General features: G+C 42.5%; 1 protein-coding gene and 1 pseudogene across 1 annotated transcript; one reads left to right on the forward strand and one right to left on the reverse strand.

Moving 5' to 3' along the window:
- Positions 1 to 8908: 8908 nt before the first annotated feature.
- LOC127292054 (DIMBOA UDP-glucosyltransferase BX8) lies at positions 8909 to 10687 on the reverse strand. Its single transcript, XM_051321404.2, has 2 exons — positions 10053 to 10687; positions 8909 to 9946 (listed from the first exon to the last, which is right to left on the reverse strand). The coding sequence occupies exons 1-2, from the start codon at positions 10567 to 10569 to the stop codon at positions 9060 to 9062; spliced, it is 1404 nt and encodes a 467-aa protein (XP_051177364.1). The 5' UTR covers positions 10570 to 10687; the 3' UTR covers positions 8909 to 9059.
- Positions 10688 to 12685: 1998 nt separating this feature from the next.
- On the forward strand, positions 12686 to 21463 carry LOC139830822 (uncharacterized; annotated as a pseudogene).
- Positions 21464 to 22006: the final 543 nt, after the last annotated feature.

Here is a 22006-nt window from a genome sequence, read left to right on the forward strand (position 1 = left end):
CTCAACGAAGCTCCCGGGTTCGTTCCAACGAAGTTGCGGAAGTAGATCTTCTGGATCCAGATCCCAGCAGGATTCTCGCATACTTGGTGGAGTTGTCCCTCCCTGCGCAGTTCTTATGGGAACCACGCGGAGAAGAAAACTAGAAACATATGTATTTCCCTAATTAAGTGTTTATTTAAATCCCTCCACCTGGCATCTTTATATAGGGGCAAGGGGGACTAAGGCACTTAACCAGGCAATGTGGGAAAAAGGAGGAGGAGGTGGGGAGGCCTAGCTCTCCTTGCCGGTGTTACTGCGCGCCACCGGTCCCTTGCCTCCCTCCAGCGTATAAAAAGGGGTGCTAGCAAATCGCCCCTCACACAAACCCTAGCACAACAATCCCCAACCCTAGCGACCACCATTTCAGGAGTCGAGGACCATTCCATGGCTGGTAGAGGTCGAGATCGAGGCCTCGGCGGTCGTGCTGGAGCAACAACGCGTTCACGGTCGTTGTCGCATGCGCCGTCGTCTCTTCCGAGGAGTGGAAGTTTGAGTTTATCATCGTCCTCAATGACGACCCATTCGGCATCCAGAGGCTGCCGGACAAGTTCAGTGACTTGGTCGCCGGCAACGAGCCGGCCTGGCTGCAGCTGCGGGAGGCTCGCTGCGGCTTTTGTCGTGCTCTTCGACGTGCATGGCAAGATGTACCTGCATCGGCTGGGAGAAGTTTGCGTGCTCCCACAACCTCCAAACTGGCTGCGTGCTCACCTTCTGCTATGAATGCGACAACGAGATGAGCGTGAAGGTATTCAACTACACGTCCTACCGTCGACACTACCACAGGTACGACGAAGAGGACGCTGATTGAACATGACGAGTGTTCTTTCTTTGCTACGAAGATACCCGCCGGCCAATTGAAGCCACTAATGTAGGTTTCTGGATGTTTTTGCTGCGCATTAAGAACAACAACCGGGCACTCTCGGAGCCAGCTGGATTTTTCAGTTTAGCTGAGTGAGGGTTTGTGAGAGTGTTCTTTCTTTGCAGCAAACACAAGAAACCTGCGAGGTCAACACTAGTTAGCTTTCCTTATTTTGCAATGTTTTAGTCATGTTCCGAACTATGTATTAGTTTGTGTAATGGTACTTCTCTATTGAAATGAAAATGAAAAAAAAAACAAAAATTACTTTAATATAAAAACAAGTTTGGTGGACTCGTTTGGGGACCGCGGACGCGCGGCTGGGGAGCGACACGCACCAAACACGTCACGAAGCGGAGCTGTCCCTAAACGTTTCTTTCAGCGCTTAAGAGACGTTTTGGAGGACACAACTGAACATGCTCTAAGTTATTTCCATTATAACTAGTTTAAAACCCTCCTTTGCACGGCCAGGCCACTCCATGGCGTCCAACCTATGACCTGGCCTCCAATTAGGCAGGTAGAAAGCGTTAGATTCCCGTGCTCGGTTTATGCCATGTCTATTCCATTCCAGGGAGAGAAAAGGATGGATGGAGGCGGAAAAGCCAAAAAAGAAAGTAGTACTAGCATGTTAGATTCCTAGAGTCATTACTTAACTCGCTAATGTCCCACGGAAAACGAAAGCAGGGTAGCGTCGAGGGACAGGGCGAGGCAAAACGGGACGGGAAAAGGTGGTGCCGTCGCGGGGCTGGGGAGCACGACCGTGTCCCTCAGCCACACGTGCTGTCTGTCTCGTGTCGCCGGCCACTTTTCGATCTGGATGTGTGTACCCCGGTCTCCATCGCCAGCGTCATGTGTCGACCACCGTCGTCCTGTACGTGCGTGCGTGCCATTACGCTAATTAATTTGGATCATTCACCAGCCTGATTTCGCCTGTCAAGCAAAAGGAGCTGTTGCATTCTTTCCGAGGGAGCAACGAAGTGTGCATTCCACTGTCTGTTATCCTCTTTCTTTTGGACACCATCCAATTCAGTTTTTCAAGCTCAACAGACAAGAGAAAAAGACTGCGTTTTTTCAAGACGGGCCAGACTGCATCATTGCACCGACGTCTTTGCTCCACTGGCGGACGAGCCCATCACGGATTACAAACACAGGCCTCACGAACGGATGTCCTAGGCGAAAAAACTATGCACCGCCGCAGCAGCGTGGCCCATAAGCCGCTTTCAGCGGCAGCGTGTGGGTGCCGCACACCCGAGCGCTCCTTAGGCTGCTGTAATGGACCTTGGCCCGTCACTATTAACAATTTGTTTTTTTTTGTTTTCCTTTTCTATTTCTTTTGAGTTGTTTCTTATGTTTCTTTTTGCAGTTTATTCAAATCCGGATATCTTTTGAAAACCCGTTTTTCGAAACTAAACATCTTTTCATCTGATTTTTTTTTTCAAAATTGAATTTATTATAAAATTTAAGTAATTTAAAATTCTAAAATTTCAATATTCCACAAAAATAGTTTTTCACAATGTGTTTTCTCTATTATTTTTTAATTTCATCACCTTTTGGAAATATTTTTAAAGTTTAACGGATTTTAAATTTGATCAATTTTTTTAAAATAGTATTCTTTGAATCTTAAAAGAAAAATAAATAGAAAATAAACAAAACAAAATAGAAAATAAAAGAAAAAATAAAATAGGAACAAAAAAGAACAAAGAAAGAGTAACGACCCCGATTAACTAGGCCGACCCAATGCCATGTGGGGGTGTGAGGTGCGCAGGACGCGCCCACTTGGTCAACATATAGGAGGAAGTACCTGTCCGACATGGTTGGCACGAGGGGGGGAGGGGTTGATGTATGCCGATCTGGTCGGCACAGACTACGCGTCGCACACCCCCTAGGCGGGTGGTTTGGGCCAACCCAACGTTTCCTTTCACTTTTTCTTTATTTTTTTTCGTTTTTTTTCGTTTTTTTCAGGTTTTTCTTTTTTACTTTTATCAAAAGGTGAAATATTTTTAAATCTAAAGTTTTAATTAATTTTTTTTGAAAATTCATTATTTTGTTCTAAATATTTTCAAAATTAGAACTTTTTTGCAAAGTTTTGATTCGAACTTGGAACATTTTCGATTATGAACAAATATTAAATTTAAATATTTGTTAATATGAATAATTTTAAAATTTGAACAATTTTGAAAATTATATATTTTCTAAGTTTAGACATTTTTAGAATTTGAACTATTTTAAACTTTTTTTAATTAGAATAAAAAGAAGGAGAAAAAAGGAAAAGAAATAAATAAGAAAGAAGAAAAGAACAGAAATAAAAACGAAAAAAGAAAAGGTGAAAAATAGGCCGGGCCCATACCCGACCATGGATGTGTTGGGCCGGTACCAACCAAATCGGTGTATAGGAATCCCAGTTGGCATGCGCCGCATTATCTTACACAAGTTCTGGGCCTGGCATATTAAACGGTTGTCCTTTCCCGTTGCATGCCAGTCGTAGCCGTTTTTTCTTTTCTTTTCCTTTCTCAAAGACAAGAGAAACCAAGTGTAGGTTGTAGGTTGTATAGGTTGTAGAGTCACGCATCCGCCCCCCCCCCCCCTCCTCTCCTCTCCCTCTCTCTCGTTCCCTCCGCCCAGTTGAGAGTCGCCTGTAGGGCGGCCCCGGCCCGCTCCTCTCTCTTCTCCGACGGCGATGCCGGTCGGCGACGAGGTGGATGCGCGGTGCGGGTTGTACAGAGTAGTTTTAGTTTTAGGATTAGATCTAGGTTGGTTTTACCCATGTGGAGAATCGGAGTTCTTCCGCTTCTGAGCTTTCTCCTGGCGCCGGCGAGCAGCGCTGGGACAAGGTGGATTCGATTCCTTCTCCGGCGTCCGTGGTGGATGAAGGGAGGGATCGAATCTGGCCGAGGCTCTCCTCTCAATAAGCTCGCTTCTATGTTTCGGGTGGATCTTCTCAGATCTGTTGCTCTTGCCTCTTCTTCCTGCCATCAAGGAGATGGAGGAGGAAGGGGATGGACGGCAGCTGCTGGAAGGTCTACGCGATGGGGAAGATCGTCTGCTTCTATCTTTTGGAGCTCATCATCGGCGGCACCTCATTGACGACCTCTGGCCGTCCTGCCGTCGACTCCTATGGCCGAATGGCGGCTGCTCCGAGCTCTGGCGTTTCCAGCTGATCTTCGGATCGTTTGCTGGCGTCAACTCATCATCAACCTCCTGGCCGGCGTGCCAAAATGGAGGCCCTTCATCTCCAGAAGTGCGGCGCTCTTCGGTGGTTGCATCCCAAGTGGTTTCGTCCCCGGCGATGTAGCTGCTGGCCGCAACTGGAGGATTCGACGCGACGATGGTGGCAAGGGACTCGATTGCTTTTCTGTCTGTTTTTTGAGGGTCTCGGTTGTAAAAGTTGAGGGCTTGTCTGTAATTTCATATCTCCTAGAGGTCCTGTTTGTAAAATGTGTAGCCACCGCTGAAATTTAATGCAGCTTCTGGGTCCTTCGGGACCTTTCCCTGTTCAAAAAAAAAAAAAAGGTTGTAGAGTCTGAAATCCCTTTTATAGGACGCAGAGTCCGAAACCTGAAATAATGCAACACCGCATCAATTTCGTTTCAAGCTCGCCGAAGAGAAGACCTGCGGCATTCTTAGATGGACCGGCCTGCATAGTTGGACCGAAGTCTGTACGCCGCAGGGAAACAAGGTTATTATCACTTTCCATACTCTGTACGCCGCAATTGAGGCTTACGAGTCAATACTATTTATGCCAAGGTTAATGTCGACGCTGCACTGTCGAAGAATGGGACCCTTGCAGCCGTTGTGGCTGTAGCTCGTGATACCAATGGCAAGTTCATGGAGCCTCAGCGGGGACAAGCGGAGGAATATCTGATCCGGAGATCATGGAGGCGATCAGGTGCAGAGAAGTCCTTGCTCTAGCGATTGATCCGAACTTGCACCATAGGAGATCAGGTGCAGAGAAGTCCTTGCTCTAGCGATTGATCCGAACTTGCACCATGTGCCTATGGTGCCAATGTAGCGCGAACTACGAAGGCGGCTAGTCCAGAATATAAGAGCAACTCTAACAGTCCGTAAATCACGCCGGAACCGTATTTTTTCGGATGATTTACGGGTTCGGGTTCGAATTGAAAGTGGCGCAGAACAGAAATTGAACTCGCTGGCCGGCCCGAAAAACTTTTTCAGGGGCTAGAAAATTTTCACACTCGATCCCAATTAATACAGACCGAAGGGCGGTTTACAGGTCTAGAACTGAACGGATTTCTCACCAATCCTCCAGTGCTGCCGTCCGTACAACCGCCTTCAGCTGCTGATTTCTAGCTGCTTTCCTAAAATTGTGCACCACCGGTCAAACATTCTAATAGCCTGCTCTAGTTGCAATCATATCTATGTCAAATCCTGACGAATCTTCTCAATATAGATTAATTTCGACGAGCGATCGCAGTGCCAGCTGCGGTCAGCCGCTCTTGTTTCCTCTCTTGCGAAAATCTGCTCTCTTGCTCGCTCGCTATGGGGTCTGATGATCAACTACAAGGCGGATGGCTAGCTCATCCCTAATTAATTAATTAGCTGGGAAATAATCAGCTGCATCCATGAAGGAATCGCTCAGCCTGTCTTCAGCCATCGATCGAGCGGCGCGGCGCGGATAGTTTTTATGAAGAAGATGATGACAGATCTTGTGAAGAAGATGATGATTTTCGAATATTCCGTTTTTCAGTTTTAGTTTACAGGGTATGTTCTGCGCCAACCGTTTTCCGACCGTTAGCATGTTTTTGGAAGACTGAAATTAAATTTTTCGGTTTGCACTTTTACGGGCTCTGCTAGAGATGCTCAAAGGAGGTTGCAAAGGTTTTTTCAGTCGGTTAATTCTGTTCATGAAAGAAGACGTTCTAATATTGATGCCCACAACCTAGCTGGAGGATTTATTCATTCTAGTCTAGGCCACCATGTCAGTCGTCATCAGATGTTCATTATCCAACCGATGGTGTTTGTGTAAGTTTTTTAAGTTAAGTTATTAATAAAGGGTGGAGAGTTCTAAAAAAACAAAAACAAAAGCTTCCACACCAAATAAAAAGACAAAAATAAAAAAGCTCACAAGAGAAAGAAGAGAGAGAGAAGAAGAAGCTCACAACGCTGTTCGTCGTGTGTGTACGGTGCACCCTTTTGAACTCGTTCTTCTTGTGCTGTGCCCTAAAAAGGAAGAAAGAAAAGGCCTAGTACATGGGACTTGGGAGGTTGAGAGAATCGTCACTGATGTCATGGCATCTTATCGTGATCTTTATCCTTACCTTGTTGTTCACTTATGAGTTGCGGCGACCCATGTGACGGCGATGCACGCGTACGTCAATGCACGCGGTAGACTGCCGTATAACTCGCCGTAGGCCGTTTCTTGTTGTCGAACGTTCAACTATACATACGTCACCGGCCGGCTCGCCGCCGTCAGGACACAGTCTACAGACCGGCCGTGCACGTTCAGTCTGCACATATTGCTTGACCTGTACGTACAGCAATAATGGGCCCCTTCCACATCTAGCCATCGACTGTTCCCGTTTCAGGCCCGGCCTGCGTGCAACGACCGACCCGATCGAACCAAGACTTGACGACGCGCACTCCGCACGTGCTCATAATTTCTGCCTTGTAGGAGGAGATACGTATTCCGGGTTAACGTATTCAAGAGTCATGATCTGAATGGCGCCATCTTGTGGGCTCGCCGCATTACGGCACGCTCAGTTTATTGATTTTGCTACACGTACGTACGTCATCTGGAACGAACGCCGTGTGCGTGAGCCTCACTTCACAAGCAAGATAAATGCTGCTATATCTGGATACGGCCTCCTGTCCAGCCTCCGAGTTTGTTCGCGTACGTATGTACAAATAAGTTCAGGATAAGATCACGATCAACCACACTTTGTTGGTATCGACGTCGGAAGGTCACTACTCAAGACGTGTCCACCGAGAAATATATTTATTTTTTGACGAGCCAGCGCATGGGTTGATTTCTGACGAGGAACCCAAACATTCAGAATAACCAATGGTGAATTCATGCGCTAAAATCAACTTATATAAATTCTAAAAGCCTCAAAGGCTAATTGACTATCGTGACCTTTGTAAATAATGAAATCTCATGTTGCTTGCTGAGGTGGGGATACCGGATACACCGAATAAAATGCGAGTTATTCTACTCCCGCGTGAGAAATGAGATCAACGAACTTCCCCGTTGCCACCCGCATCACGTCGTGTTTCCTGACCTAGCCAAGTAATTGCGCTAAACTATACTCCACTTGAGCACTTCTAAATTTATTCATGGTCGAACACTTTTTCTCCGAGGAGGACAAACAGTTCATCTCTCTCTCTAGCTCCCTCCTTCTCCCCATGGTCGCTTGCATGGATGTTCAAGATAGCAAACGTTCCGAACCACCACCATCCGACGGTGAACATGCATGAGGTGAATATCAGTTTTTTCGGGTGCGATGTGGCGTCGCTGCTAGCTACATCAACTACCTCACCGATCAGCTATTTTACATAGGACAATAAAAAAAAGCTATTTGACGTAGGACAATGTCGCAGATTGGACTATTTCGGCTACAATCACTCCTCGCGAGGACCACTTCACCACCATGATCTCCCGGGCTTACTACTGCTCATCTGCATTCGACCTCACACATTTGTGTTGATCATTTCATTATTCGTGATTTTGTTTGCCACATATGCAAATATGATTGATATGCTAGTTTGTACCCACGTACAAACTTGCATCTCTAGTTATGGTATGTGATTAGATTGGTATCAGATATTTATGATATATTAAACTTAATTAAACATATTTCCAACATTGTACATACATTCAAATCCGCGGACCATTCGTAGTCGATGCTATAAGGTGTACCGTGCATTCACATGTATACGCGCTCGGTGACAAACCATCTGTTCCACGCTCCATGAAGTAAATAAAAATCATACTTTCGTTGGAGCTCCCGGCCTCAAATGTGTGTGTTGTCACGGTGTGTGAGGGTGAAAACAAAAAATTTCTTATTTTGCACAAGCCCAAAATCTTTGTTTTCTCTCAAAAGAAAAATATCATCATGTTCTTGTTTCAGGGTTTTAAATGGCGGGTTATGGGCTATTGGATATAGCTACAACCAACGAAAAATGCTATAGCGAGACTATAGCACGCTATAGCCACCCTTTAGCGGGCTATTGCACTAACTGCACCTTTCCGAAGGGCTATAGCCGGCTATTTATAACTATGGGTATTATGAAATTTTAGAAGTTCAAAGGATGTAGTACATTAATGTCTCTTTCTTTATGAGAATTTGAGGGTGCCTCAAAATAACATTAAAACACATGGCACATAATTGTTTCGTGAGTATTTCACTTCTGCCGAGCATGACTCGAGGGGATGAGGGAAGCCGGAAAGCATATATAGAAATTCTTAGTTGGCATGCACATGTATTTTATAACGGTCGATTCTGTTTTGTTTGGATCCACGATGCCAAAAACTGCTAGCCATACCATCTCGGGAATCAACGGCGATGAAATTTGCCACGGTGTCAGGTTGCCACATGGCAACTTCCCATTTAGTCGCATCTGCTCTACCACACAATATTAGGGTTCAAGTAGAAAAGTAATAATGAACAAACCATAGAATTTAGAAAACCAATCCGATGAGTTAGAACGGTAGGATTTTCAAAGTGATTGTGGATGTCTAGTGCCATAAAACTATGTTGCCAATTGCCGCAGGCTAGTGGAGTTTTAAAACTATCACATCATCTCATTTGACTAACAACCCTTATTTCTCAGTAACCTAAAGTTGCACATCGCTAAACCCAAATTTATAGCTTGGAAAATGTGTACATTTAGCAAAAAATACAGTGAGTTTTCTGACCTTCACTCAGTGGAATCAAAAAATGGTTACAAGTTGAAGATCCCAAAAGCAGACTCACATTGACTGTTCTAAACTTGTATTTGTACATGACAGCACAAATCGTGGGAGAGTTGCGTCAAGTCAACCATCTGCAAACATACTGAGAACCAAGGCAAAACAACTTATATCGTACTTAATGAACATATTCAGACCTGACAGACTGACAGTACATGCATCCTGATCATCGTCAAACAACAAGGACGCTTAGAATAGAACTAAAAGCACGATTAAATTAGCCACAACGGTAACATTCTACAAGGACAGCATGTGATCGACCAGCTTATTGATGGCCAGGTGCGACGAACCGGCCACGCCGGTGCACTCCTTAGCCGCCTTCTTCAGCTCGCCGGCCCTGGCCTGCATCTCGGCGCCGTCCTTCCCGGTGACGAGCCGCCTGATGGCCGCCTCCACCGCGCCCCTCTCGAGCTCCCCGCCGACCTCGAAGCCCACCCTCCACACGTGCTCCACGTACCTCGCGTTCCCCATCTGGTCGCCGAAGTGCGGGCGGCACAGCATCGGCACCCCCTCGCACACGCTCTCCGTCGTCGAGTTCCACCCGCAGTGCGTCCAGAACCCGGCCACGGCGGGGTGCCGTAGGACCTCTTCCTGCGGCGCCCACGCCACAACCGTCCCGCGCCCGCGCGTAGCCGCCTCGAACCCGTCCGGCAGCCGCGTCACCGTAACCTCGTTCTCTTCCCCGGCGGCGGCGACCAGTCCGGGGCGGACTACCCAGAGGAACGGCACGTTGCTGCCTGCGATGCCCCACGCCGTCTCCACCAGATCTCGCGGCGACATGCACGCCAGGCTGCCGAAGCTCACGTACAGTACCGACGCCGGCGGTCGCGCGTCCAGCCACTCCAGGCAGCTCCGGTCCTGCCGCAGCAGGCTGCTCTCCACGGCCGGGGAAAGCATGTGGAGCGGGCCGATGTCGAACACTGGCAAGGTGAGATCTTGCCGGAGCTTCTCCAGCTCGCGCCGCTCCAGAGCGTCGAACGTGTTGAGGATGAGGCCGGCCGACGTGTCCACGGCCGCGACAGCGCGCTCCAGCAGCTCGCGTGTCAGGTCGTGGTTTCCGACTCGCATCAAGTCGCGCACCCTGTACGGCGGAAGCTCGCTAACTTCCGTCTCCAGCTCCGACTCTGCAGTGCAAGCAAATAAACAAACAAGAAGAAGAATAGATCGATCAGTACACGGACTGAATTGATCTGATACATGCACGAAATTCACGTTGCGAGCTGTATGTGCCTTGCACCGGTAGGTAGCCTTCGTTGATGAGGAGTGGGTAAGCGAGGAAGCAGGAGAAGCAGGCGGCGCTGCCGGTGCGCAGGATGAGAGTGGGCACGGCGAGCCTCGTGGCCACTTGCACCATGGACAGAAGGTGGCCGTCGGCGATGAGGCATGCCACGGCGTCCCTGGAGTATTCCTCCAGGACGGCGGCCAAGCGGTCACGGAAGGGCGCCTCGCACGCGGCGTTGAGCGCGAAGATGTGGGAGACGACGTCTTCCATGGCGACGGGGGCGGGGCCGGACACGCCGTCCGGGACGGGGACGAAACGGTACTCCGGATGGCGCGCCGGGTCCGGGGCGTTGAAGTGCGTGTGAAAGACGGTGATGGCGAAGCCGCGGGCGTGGAGGATGCCAGCCAGCCGGAACATGGGGTTGATATGGCCCTGGTATGCCAGCGGGAACACCAGCACATGTCGCCGACGACTTCCGTCATGACCGTTAGCCGCGGCCGCGGCAGCGTTGCCCTCCAACGCCATGGTCGGCGCCGGCGGTGCGGCGGTACGTCACGGAGTCATGGTTCTTGTGGGTGTGTGAACAGGAATTAGGTTTAAGAACCTCGCGTCGTTCTCCCTAACGTTTATATAGAAAGTGCACATGTGCAATCCGATATGAGAAACTCAATTCGGCTCCCGGGTGCGTATGATCCCTCTACCATAAAAACATATTTCCAAGTGTTAAAAAATTGTGACAAAAAAATTTACATGTACATCTCCATAATATATGTGTATTCGTCAAGTTTCACGAAAAAATGATATTTTTTGTAGTCTAAGCGAAAAAGAGAAAAATTATACTGTGACAAGTTTTTGTTTCAGCACCGAATTTTGTCTTTTTTACACACGTCACATGACATGTCGATTTTTCATGGAACGACTTTGTGAGCGCGTAGCACATGAAGATGTATGTGCGAAATTTTTATTTCATTTTTTGACATTTTAAAATGTGTCTAACATTTATTTCAAAATAAAGGGAGCATACGCTCCCATGTGCCAAAACATCAGTCCCGAGTAGTACTACATAATATGATATTGTGGAGAATGGACTTTTGTAGTCCGGGCTACATGAAGGACATTTTTTGAACCTATGAAAATTTCATTTTAATATGTAAAAAAAAATCGAAAAATTAATGTGATGTAGACAATATTGTACTCTACAAGTGTAAATTTCAGAGTAAAATGTGTTGTATTTTGGGCTTAGAAAAAATAAAAAATCTTAATTTCAGCATTGGTGAACAGTAACAAACAGTACACTTAGATCTACATTTTGTCATTTTGTGAGATTTTATTATTTTTACTGAGGGCAAAATATAATATATTTTGATATGAAAATTTACACACTAATAGATTACAACATTCTCTACCTCTACATATTTTTTTCGAAAATTTCTGAAACTTCAAAATCAAACATTTTAAAGTTTGAATGAAGAAAAATAAAACCGGCTACATGTAGCCCGGGCTACACTTGAGGCTTTCGGATATCGTGTATAAAAAAGGTCCGGAGAATTTCATTAACGTGCACCACAATTTATCCTGCATTCTAGATTTAGTCAAAGTCAAACTATACAAAATTTAACTATAAATATAGGAAAATATATTAATATCAAACATATAAAATTAGTACCATTAGAATCATCTTGACATGTATTTTTATTATGGAACTATGCAATTATAGATGTTGATATTTTTTGCTTTATCTTTGGTCAAAATTTATAAATCTTGACTTTCTAAATCCAAAACGCGGGGTAAATAAAAATGGAGGGAGTAGTAAAGTTTCATACCTTATGTACGTAATTGATTTCAAAATTGGTGACAATTTCATACCATTAAAAGATAGACAGTATCTCTCTAATTCCTAAAATAGTAGACCTAATATTGGGATATTAATCTCTTCAAATCCATACATGGAGAATAGGATAGTGCTTCCACACTTCCCCAAAAACTGATATGAAGCGGCCTTGCTAAATTGAAGTTACGGTTTTGTTAATTCTCATCGGAATGAGCATCACTCTAGAGCTTGATCAACATCCAAATGAAAGAACATTCAAAGGAAAGAATATTCAAAGGAAACTTCACAACTTCAATTTCGATGAACATTCAAATGACAGGACGAACATTTAAATAAAAAGACTCGTCACATCTACTTTCAACAAGCTTTAAAATGAGAAATATTACGCTCAAACCATAATGGGCCAAAGTTGTCGCGACAAAGGCTGCCCATGGGAAGCACATGGGTTGTCCGTAAATACCCTAACGAGTAACGAGGGTGGATAAATTGTCTAAGAATGACTAGGTACCCACCCGCAACGAAAATGCTAGAGTTACGGACACCATGTTACGGAATGATGTGGCCGCCCGTGGTTCGTGCAATTCTGGTTTCCTTCCGTGATTTCAGGGTGGGAATGCATCCACCTTCTCTCCATGTGTGCGCGTAAGTGAGATTCCGCAAAATGTTGCGCGTAGATGTAGCATTACTGCACCCGCAACCCAAATTTTCCCTCACATAACCCCAAGAAAATTGAGCTATTATGCAAGAAAAAGAAGAGATCTTTATATCTTAAGGCATATCACACGAGGCACATCACCCATCACCAGGATCATGGTGCTTCTACACTTGGTCTCCGCAAAGTAAGTGTACCCTAAGAAGTTCCCAAAGGAAGTGAAAGCGCATTTTCATCCCTGAGAGGTTTTGGTGTTTAATGAAAAAATATTTGTGAACTAGCCATGTGATTAAGTGTTATAGGCATATTTGATGAATTGAACAAGATGGTTGAAAACCCCTCAAAAGTGAAAACATAGAAGACAATTATCGACATTTTTTATTTATTTGAGTCATAAGAAAATCGTACTATCACTAGGGGTCCATGTTGGAAGGTATGGGTGAAATAAAATCACTTACACATAAGTTATATTGCTCTCACCGAGCCTCGATTTTGATTTTGATAGAGACCCTCTAAAATGCCGCCAAGTGTAGGTTTCGATTCTCAAGGCCAGATATTCTGATGTCTGCGCCCCAAAAGTTTCCGTGGCCAAAAATATATGTCCTACCTTTAGGCCTTCGAGTTGAAGTTTCCACACATTGGTGAAATTCTCTGTTAAGGGGACATAAGTTGTTCCGGATGTTCTGGCCACTTGAACTTCTGGCCGCTTACCCAGAACATTCGACCTACAAATTTTCCCATCGGTAAGATTGGAAGACCATCTATAAAAAAGCATATTCTTCCCCAAAAAGAGGCTACCCTACATAGTCTCTCTCATCCATTGTGTCCAAAGTTTTAGTTCTCTAGACCTCTCACCTAGCCAACCAAACTTGTTGATGCTCAAGAATTTGGGTGAGAATACCAAGATCTACCATCCCACCAAAGGAATTTTGGTTCCCCTACTATTCCTTGTGGATCTTATTAATCTTGGGTATTCGGACACCATAGACGGAGTGGTCACAATAAATACCACTCTTTGTGTTGTTGATCTTCGTGTTGTTTTGGGGAGCCTCCAATTTGGTACTAGAGATTACCGCACCTTATTTTGAAGGTCCGGTTGCCACCTCCAAAGACACTACATAGTGGATCATGGAACCTTGTATTGTGCAAGGGCATAAGTAGAATATATTGAGCCATTGAGGCTATTTGTGATCACTATGCTGCCACACTAGATGTACCCCCACAAAGGAGGGATCTCCAGGATAGATCATCGTCTCCACCTTGTAGTTATTTATATTATTTACTTACTTACACTAGCTTGGTTAATTGTCTATCATATCTTGCTACTTGTATATTGTATGACAACTTGTTTCCATATCATATAGGTTGCCCACCTAGTTTCATTATGTAGACAATCTATCTTATTATTGTTCCCAAACTTAAAAATAAATTGAAAGTTTATAGTTGCTTATTCACCCCCTCCCTTTCTAGCCGACTGTCTCAATCCTTTTAGAAATATTTTTATCTTCATCGGAACCCTCACCTTCCGAAACCTGCAAACTCAGAACTTAGATCGAGATGTCGCCTTGATAGGGAGAATAGACGTTTTAAAAATAGTTAGGGATTTGCCTTGAATAAATATGAAATTAAACTGATTTATAGTTTCAAGCAAAAAAAAACTAAATAAGCTAGGATTAAAATATCTTCACCGACAACGACTAGAGAAAAACAAGATAGCACAAGACATATATCACAAGTGATAAACAAGATATAAAAAACATCAAGCTCGACGGCTATCAAAAGCAAATAAACTAGTGCATAGAGGTAATTGAGGCACACGAAGACAAACATGTATCTCGGTCTTCACTTACTTGTAAGTAAGCTAATGAACTTGGAGAAATGCAGGTTACCACAAAAGACCCTTGAACGTTACGAGAAGCCACCTCTTCTCTGAGCCCCTGCATGGAGTTAGGTCTCCTTCTTATGGCTAGAGTTTTCCCACTCCGGAGATAGAAAGCTCCACAACTACTTCAGAAACACCAAAAATGAGAAGCTCAACCCTCTTCAAAATCTTCGAGGAAGAGTTCCAACTAGGAGATCACCCTCCAAGAGTAATAAGCTCATGGTTCTCACTCGAGAAATCATAATGGAGATATCAACACTTAAGCAAGAATGCAAAGCAATAACATCAATGGTGCTCAAATGCTTCACACTCAAATGCTTCACACCAAGATCTAGATCCAATGAGTTCCCCCCACTAAGAGGAGGAATTGGTTGGTGTAGAATGTAGACCTATATGTCCTCTCTCAACCGGTCAAAAGGATGCAAAAAAACATTCTAGGAATGGACTGAACTCAAGATTTCGGACCTCAACAATAGTGGCAGAACTCGTTCTCACGAATCCTAGAAACTATCCGGAATAAGACCCTTTTTATAGCCCCTTAAAAGGTGACCATTAGAGCAGTCTTTGTGTTGTCTAGATTCAGTTTGGACTTTGGACCAAATCTGATCGTCTCGGAATTTCATAACAAGATTCGAGCTAGTTTCAAACGAATCATGAATCTCCGAGACCTCATCTCAAATCTTCTCATATTCTTATTGAAAAAATATAAACCATTTGGATTTATTTGGAAGTTCAAATTGAATCCGAATGTCATAGAACAGAAAACTCTGACAGGGAAAACACAATAAATTTTGCATCTAAACTCTAGTTTTAATAAACTTGGTCTTGTTTTGAAGATGGCAAAAATCTCTAGAACTTTGTGTAGATAAACACCAAATACAAGCAAAGAAGTATAAATACTCAAGGGGAAAGGTTTTACCCATCTAAAAAATAATAATCCACAAAACCTCGAACATAAAAAATGCAATAATTTTTTCATACAAAATCCGGTTTTGATAAAATGAGAGTTTTCTAAATATAAAAACAAGAGATAAAACTCAAAAAATAAACAGCAAGAAAGGAAAAGTATGGAGATGCAAATTATGCAAAGGATTGAGCTCATTAAGACGATGTGATAAAGCTACTCAATAGAAAGCCTCTCTTTATTGTCCAGCTATATATGTATCCTATAACCTGGTCTCCAACCAACAATCTTGAGACCAGTAAAAGGTAAACATATCAAGGATATAAATTTTCCTTGAGAATCCTTCTTGATCTTGATGATGATGCTTTATACTTTCTTCAAACTGGATGCTTCAACTGGTCATTGTTGCTCGGTGAAGACTTGTAGTTTATCCCCCATACACCACTATGGGATATATTCGTTAAAACACACATTCTCATCCATTATCACCAAATGATATGATGGCTTCAAGCCTATGATATTTCGGAGATGTTCATCTTGAACTTCAACTTCTTATCATGTGTTGTGTGAAATCTTATTTTTAATGAACACACATGGAAAGATACCCAACAATCATACAAAAAACACATAGGTCATGGTTTATGTTACAAAGCACAATTGATACATGATTACCATACCATGAGATCAAAGATCCCGCGTGGTGTATTGTCTATGCTTTGTGCGTTGGCCAATCTTGAATCCTCATTTTCTCTATGACTTGGTCAACCTTGTATATTCTCATGTTCTATCTCAATATATCGAGGTACATAAATAATCATGCACTTGAATGCATGCTCTAGCTCTTGATAAACTATAACTCAACTCATGAGTTTATTGTGACCTCAACTTAGATCAATATCTTGAATTATTCTCTAACAATAAAACTCTCGAGGTCTTGACCTTACATGGATTAACGCATAACTTGAGCATGCCTTCCTTTGTACATCACCCAAGAAATTTATCTTATCTTATTTTAATTTATTTTTCTTTTGACCTTGAATACAACATATGGTTTTCAAATATAACCTTGGATCCTACATAAGGTCTTTAAATCCAACTTATGGTCTTCAAATATTACTTATGGCAAAGCCCTTCAAATATAACTCAATGAAAATATTTGTACATAGAGATTATCATTAATTACCGAAACCACACATGGGACTCCATGCACTTTCACTCCCTAATGGAGGATGGAGTAGTGTGAGATGGCAAAGAACTAATTGGATCATTCCAGTGACCAAGAGACTACATCATCTCCCTCTTGGAGTTGGATTTGCCCAAAAGCCCCTAAAATAAATCCCAATATGCTACCAAATTTCTCCAATGAACAATCCAAGTTGAGTCCATCCTTGCATTGATAGGGGTTATCAATATTATTAATATACCAAAAAATATTGAGATGACTTGCAGAGAGGCTTATCTCCTAACCGATTGTTTTGAATATCTTGTTTCTCCAATTCTAAGTTGAATGGCGTAGGATCATCGATAAATATTGCAACATGGGCTACCATACAGGGCCCCAAATCCTATATATGTATTGTTTGAGGACCTTTTTTATCTGCGGGATTCACAAATACAAGAATGCAATGTCATGCCTATTACAATCTTGGAGGATTTACGATGCACAAAAGTCTATTGATTCATCACAAAAAAAAAACAAAGGATTTTTAAGGTTTTAGTGCCTCTTTGATTCAGGATTTTTTTAGGATTTAATTTGATTTGTAATTTGAATTTCATAGGGTATTTTCCTAAGGAATCCTTCACACTACTGCCTCTTTGATACCTGGGATTCTAAAAACACAAGAATATGATAATTGTAGGTTTTCAATGTCATGCCAAGTCTACTCATACATGACTTCATATGCACCAAAGTTTGTTTGATTTCATCATACAAAAAAACAAAGGATTAAAAAAGATTTGAGTGGATGTTAGATTTCCTATGAAACTTAATGCAAAAAGGTTCTTTAGAAACAAATCCTATAAGATTCGATCCTACAAATTTAAATACTACCATAAGAAAAATTCCTAAAGATCAGAGTCCTCCAAAACCCCGATGCAAATCCTTTTGAATTACAGATGCCCTAGATTTTGTAGAAAATTTAACATCACCTCAAAACTCATTTTCAATATACTTTTGCTAAAGAAAATTTAACTCTCGTTGAAAAGAGTAGATAAAAAATATCATGACTACATAAACAGTAAGTAAGCTAATCAAGCAAACTAGCAGAGTGGATGAAAAAATCACATCTAGACAAGATAAAGCGATCACATCTACCACAAATACCACAAATTGAAATTCTAGTAAAACTAGAATAGGAATGAGAGGATCACAGACGGTGCAACGGTTGTTGTGGCTGTGGCAACAACAATAGAATTGGTATTGTCACCCATGTTGAGGTTGTCAAAGAGGTCGTTGACGTCCAGGAAGAAGTGGTCGTTTGGGAACTAGTCATTTGACGACATCATGTTGCCAGTAGTCCCACGCAAGAGCTCCCCAAAAAACCTGATCACCCGTGACCCGTACAAGTCTATGAGAGGCGGGCCTACTATCCCATCATTCGCTGCACAATGAAGAAAAGGATGAGGAAGATGATGGATTGAAGTGGCGCAAGGTTCTGGAAGAAGACAATGGCATATGTGTCTCGTATAGGCTAGGGTTTGCATGAATGTTTATATAGTGCGGTTTGGGAAGTTCATGGGGGCAGAACCCACATCCGAGTCGGCGCAATCTAGAAAATCTAGAAACGAAACAACCGTGTTAATGCATCATTAATGACTCGTAATCAATAACATAGTTAATTTCCTGAATGGTAGAAATATATTTTATTTGAACATGGAACCATAGGGGAAAACCCCTATCGTATCTTTTTCATTTTATATAATCACATAATAGCAAAAATATAAACAAGAGGCAGAGATAGGATCTCGGCTCGGTGAGATTCCCACAACCCACGACGAGTCGTGCCGAGGCAAGGTGAGCGGCGGAGGAGGAAGAGGAGGAGGAGGAGGAGTGCGCGAGGGCTCTATTTCTTCTCACTCACTTATAAATACTAAACAACCCCCTTATAAACCAATCCATATCTCTCTCAACTAATAATGTGGGAATAATCTTTAGTCCCACCCCTTTACATGCATGAATGTGCCCAGATAATTCAAAATTTCTATCGGGCATCTTGTGTACTTTGAATCTACATTGGGCATTCTCTCACTATAGACCGTGTACATGTCTAGTACATGTATATCGGTTGGTTGAGTCACACAGGTCACTTACACCTTTGTTGTTGGGTCCCACATTAATATTGTTATTTGTACCTTGTGAAATTTAAAGATGAAGCTTTTGATCACTTCAAAATCTACAAAGCCGAAGCAGAAAACCAACTTGATCGAAAGATTAAACGGCTTAGGACCGATCGTGGTGGAGAGTATTTTCCAATGATGTTGATTATTCTTGTGTGGAGCTTGGTATTATCCTTGATAAGACACCTCACTACCCACCTCAACCAAATGGGGTGGCATTAACCAGTATTTGGCTAATGCCATGTTAGATACATCGGGTCTATCCAAGGCATGGTGGGGGAAGGTGAGAATGATTGTGTGACATCTCCTAAATTGTGTTACCATGAACAAAACCATTAATCTGGTCGAGGATTGGGAAAGGAAAAGACTGAAACTCTCCTACTTACAAACTTGGAAGCTTGGACCAAAAACCCTGGATTGTAATGCACTTCACAACATTGGCTATAGATTTTTGATAGTGTAATTTGAGGTATGTGATGACGCTGGGACTCTAGAGGAGAGTGTTGTAGTCAGTGAATCTTTTTCCCCACAAGGGTGACTCGAGGGTTTATATCTAACTCTCGAGAAATTGGCTTAGACGTGTCTCTTTTCCTCTTCTTCAAGCAATCCTGCAAAGTAAAGTAGTGCCTTGTATCCCAACTCCACCGTGTGGTTATAGGGTTGCAAAAAATGTTGCCTTTTGCTTTTATTTTTTTCTTTTGAAGAAACCAAGAGCTGAAAACTATGGTATTGAAGCATTCACTAAGAATGGGTTAAAAACATCAAAGGATGGGCCTAGTGTTCTTACTCACCATGTTGGTAAACATGATAGTTCTCATAATAAAGCTAGACAACATTATATATGGCTTTCAAAAATCAGAGGAAAAATCTTCCACATGTGATTGATCGTGGCACAAATAGTGACAAAAAAATACAAAGCTCATCTCTTGATTATATTGGGTGTTGTCAAATTTTTTCATTTATAGGGTCTTGCTTTTCATGGACATGATGATTCTAGTAGCTCAAAGAATAAATGGAACTTTAAGGATATGTTGGAATGGTACACGAAAAAAGATTCAAAGGCAGCAAAACTGATCGGCGATGCCGGGGAGAACCATAAGCTAACTTCACATGAGATACAATTGGACTTGTGCAAGGCTTGTGCACAAGAGACCACCAAAGATATTATTGAGGATATTGGAGATAGTAAAATTTCCTTTTTGTTGATGAGTCCAGAGATGCATATATTAAGGAGAAAATGGGCATGTGTTTGAGGTAGAAGCCTTGACTTGTATTGTATGCATGTGTGTTGCACTTATATTTTTGTAAAAATTGTTACATATTAATCAAGCTCCTTTTCTCTTATGTAGGTATGTCAACAAAACAGGGGAGGTGATTGAGAGATTCATTGCAATTGAGCATGTTCTTGATACTAGGGCAGCTTCACTCAAGGCATCTTTGGATGGTATTTTTTTTCTACTCATGGCTTATCTATGTCTAATTTGAGGGGCAGGGTTATGATGGGGCTTCGAATATGAGAGGGGAATTTTGCGGGTTGCAAAGATTGATCTTGGACGAAAATCCATATGCTCATTATATACACTACTTTGCCCATCAATGTCAATTAGTTGTTGTTGTTGCAAAGTGTTGTTCATCAGAAAGGGAATTTTTTGAATACACTAGCATGGTTGCCAACATTGTTAATGTTTCATGTAGAAGACATGATCAATTGGTCCAAGAGCATCATGATGAAATTGTGCGCCAGTTAGAGGCAGGAGTTCTTGTTGGTGGGAAGGGGAAAAACCAATTAACTGACCTTGCAAGACCTAGTGATACACGATGGGAATTGCATCATCGAACATTATGCCAACTTGTTTTGATGCGGAAACCAGTTCTCAAGGTATTAGAAAATTTATTCCTTGATGCAAAAAATGTTGCACAAAGAAGCACAACTGGGGGGTTGATAAAGAACATGGGAACATTTGAATTTGTTCTCATATTGCATATTATGATTAGATTATTAGGGATCTATCATATTGCTTCCAAAAGAAAAAGCAGACCGTTGTGTGTGTCGTGGGATTGATTAAAACCACATTAGATAAAGTTCAAGAGATAAGGCAAGATGCTTGGGATGAGCTCCTAAAAGAGGTAAATGCCTTTTGTCTCAAACACACCATTGTAGTGCCAAATATGGAATATACAAGAACTTATAATGGCCGTTCAAGGAATTGGGTGGCCAAATGGTAACTTACTATCATTATTTTTAGAAATGAAATATTCAATTTGATGCATGATCAAATTATTGTTGAGTTAAACAATCGCTTCGCTGAAAGATCTACTCAGTTGTTGAGATGCATAGCTTGTCTTGATCCTAGGAATTCGTTTGCCAATTATAATGAAGACAAGTTAGTTGAGCTTGCTAATATGTATGTTGTTGACTTCTCTACATGTGAAGTTTATTTTGTCCTTAGAAACCAATTAGACTCATTTATCCTGGAAGCAAGAGCTGATTCTCATTTTATGAACTGTAGTGATCTTGGTCATCTTGCCATGAAGATGGTTCTAGCTGATATGCACACAACTTTCCCATTGGTTTATCACCTTTTTGAGTTAGTATTGATTTTAGCGGTTGCAACTGCAATAGTGGAAAGGGCCTTTTCAGCAATGAGCATTATCAAGACTGGGTTGAGGAACAAGATGGGTGATGACTGGATGAATCATAGAATGGTTTGTTACATTGAGCGAGATGTATTTGTTAGTATTGAAGAGTCAAAGATAATAGAGAGATTTCAAGGTTATCGCTCGCGCAAAGGCATTTTACCTCGTCCGAATTAAGGTTTCATCTTTTGCATCCATTATGAAATATTTGACTTGGTTTTTATGTACTGATTGCATTTTCATTTTCATATTTGAAGGTTTATCTTCTTATACTATTGAATATGTTTTCATGGGAGGCTCAGGACAACCAGATCTTTGATTTGGTACCATCTTTTTTATGTATTCTATACATTGTTGACATAGGTATGCCTATCATGCATGCCGTATAAGGTACCCATGTTATATGTAAAGGACGAGAAGCCCATGGACCTGAAGATAGAAAAGCTCGGAAGCCCAAAGAACTATGTATAAGGAAAATCGAGATGTAACAGGAATACGATAGCCATATAGGAAAGGCCCGTAAGCCACTTGTAATTTGTATCTTGTACGACACGGAAAGCCTCGGCCCCATCTACTATATAAAGGAGGGCTGAGGGAGAAAGAAATGGATCGAATCTATTGTCAACAGAACCACTGTAATCTTTAGTCGAGCACCTTTTTGGCTAAAACCCTCGAGATCTACTTGCCCTCTACTTTCCACAGAACCCTAAGTCTACAATC

This window comes from Lolium perenne, chromosome 4, assembly GCF_019359855.2.
Source record: "Lolium perenne isolate Kyuss_39 chromosome 4, Kyuss_2.0, whole genome shotgun sequence".
Lineage (NCBI taxonomy): Eukaryota > Viridiplantae > Streptophyta > Magnoliopsida > Poales > Poaceae > Lolium > Lolium perenne.

What these genes read in the sequence shown, in the direction of transcription:
- LOC127292054 (XM_051321404.2), bottom strand. Translation starts at nt 10,569, where the DNA reads ATGGCGTTGGAGGGCAACGCTGCCGCGGCCGCGGCTAACGGTCATGAC. An exon ending in AGGCTACCTACCGGTGCAAG is followed by an intron (nt 9,947 to 10,052) that starts GCACATACAGCT and finishes CTTGCACTGCAG; the next exon opens with AGTCGGAGCTGGAGACGGAA.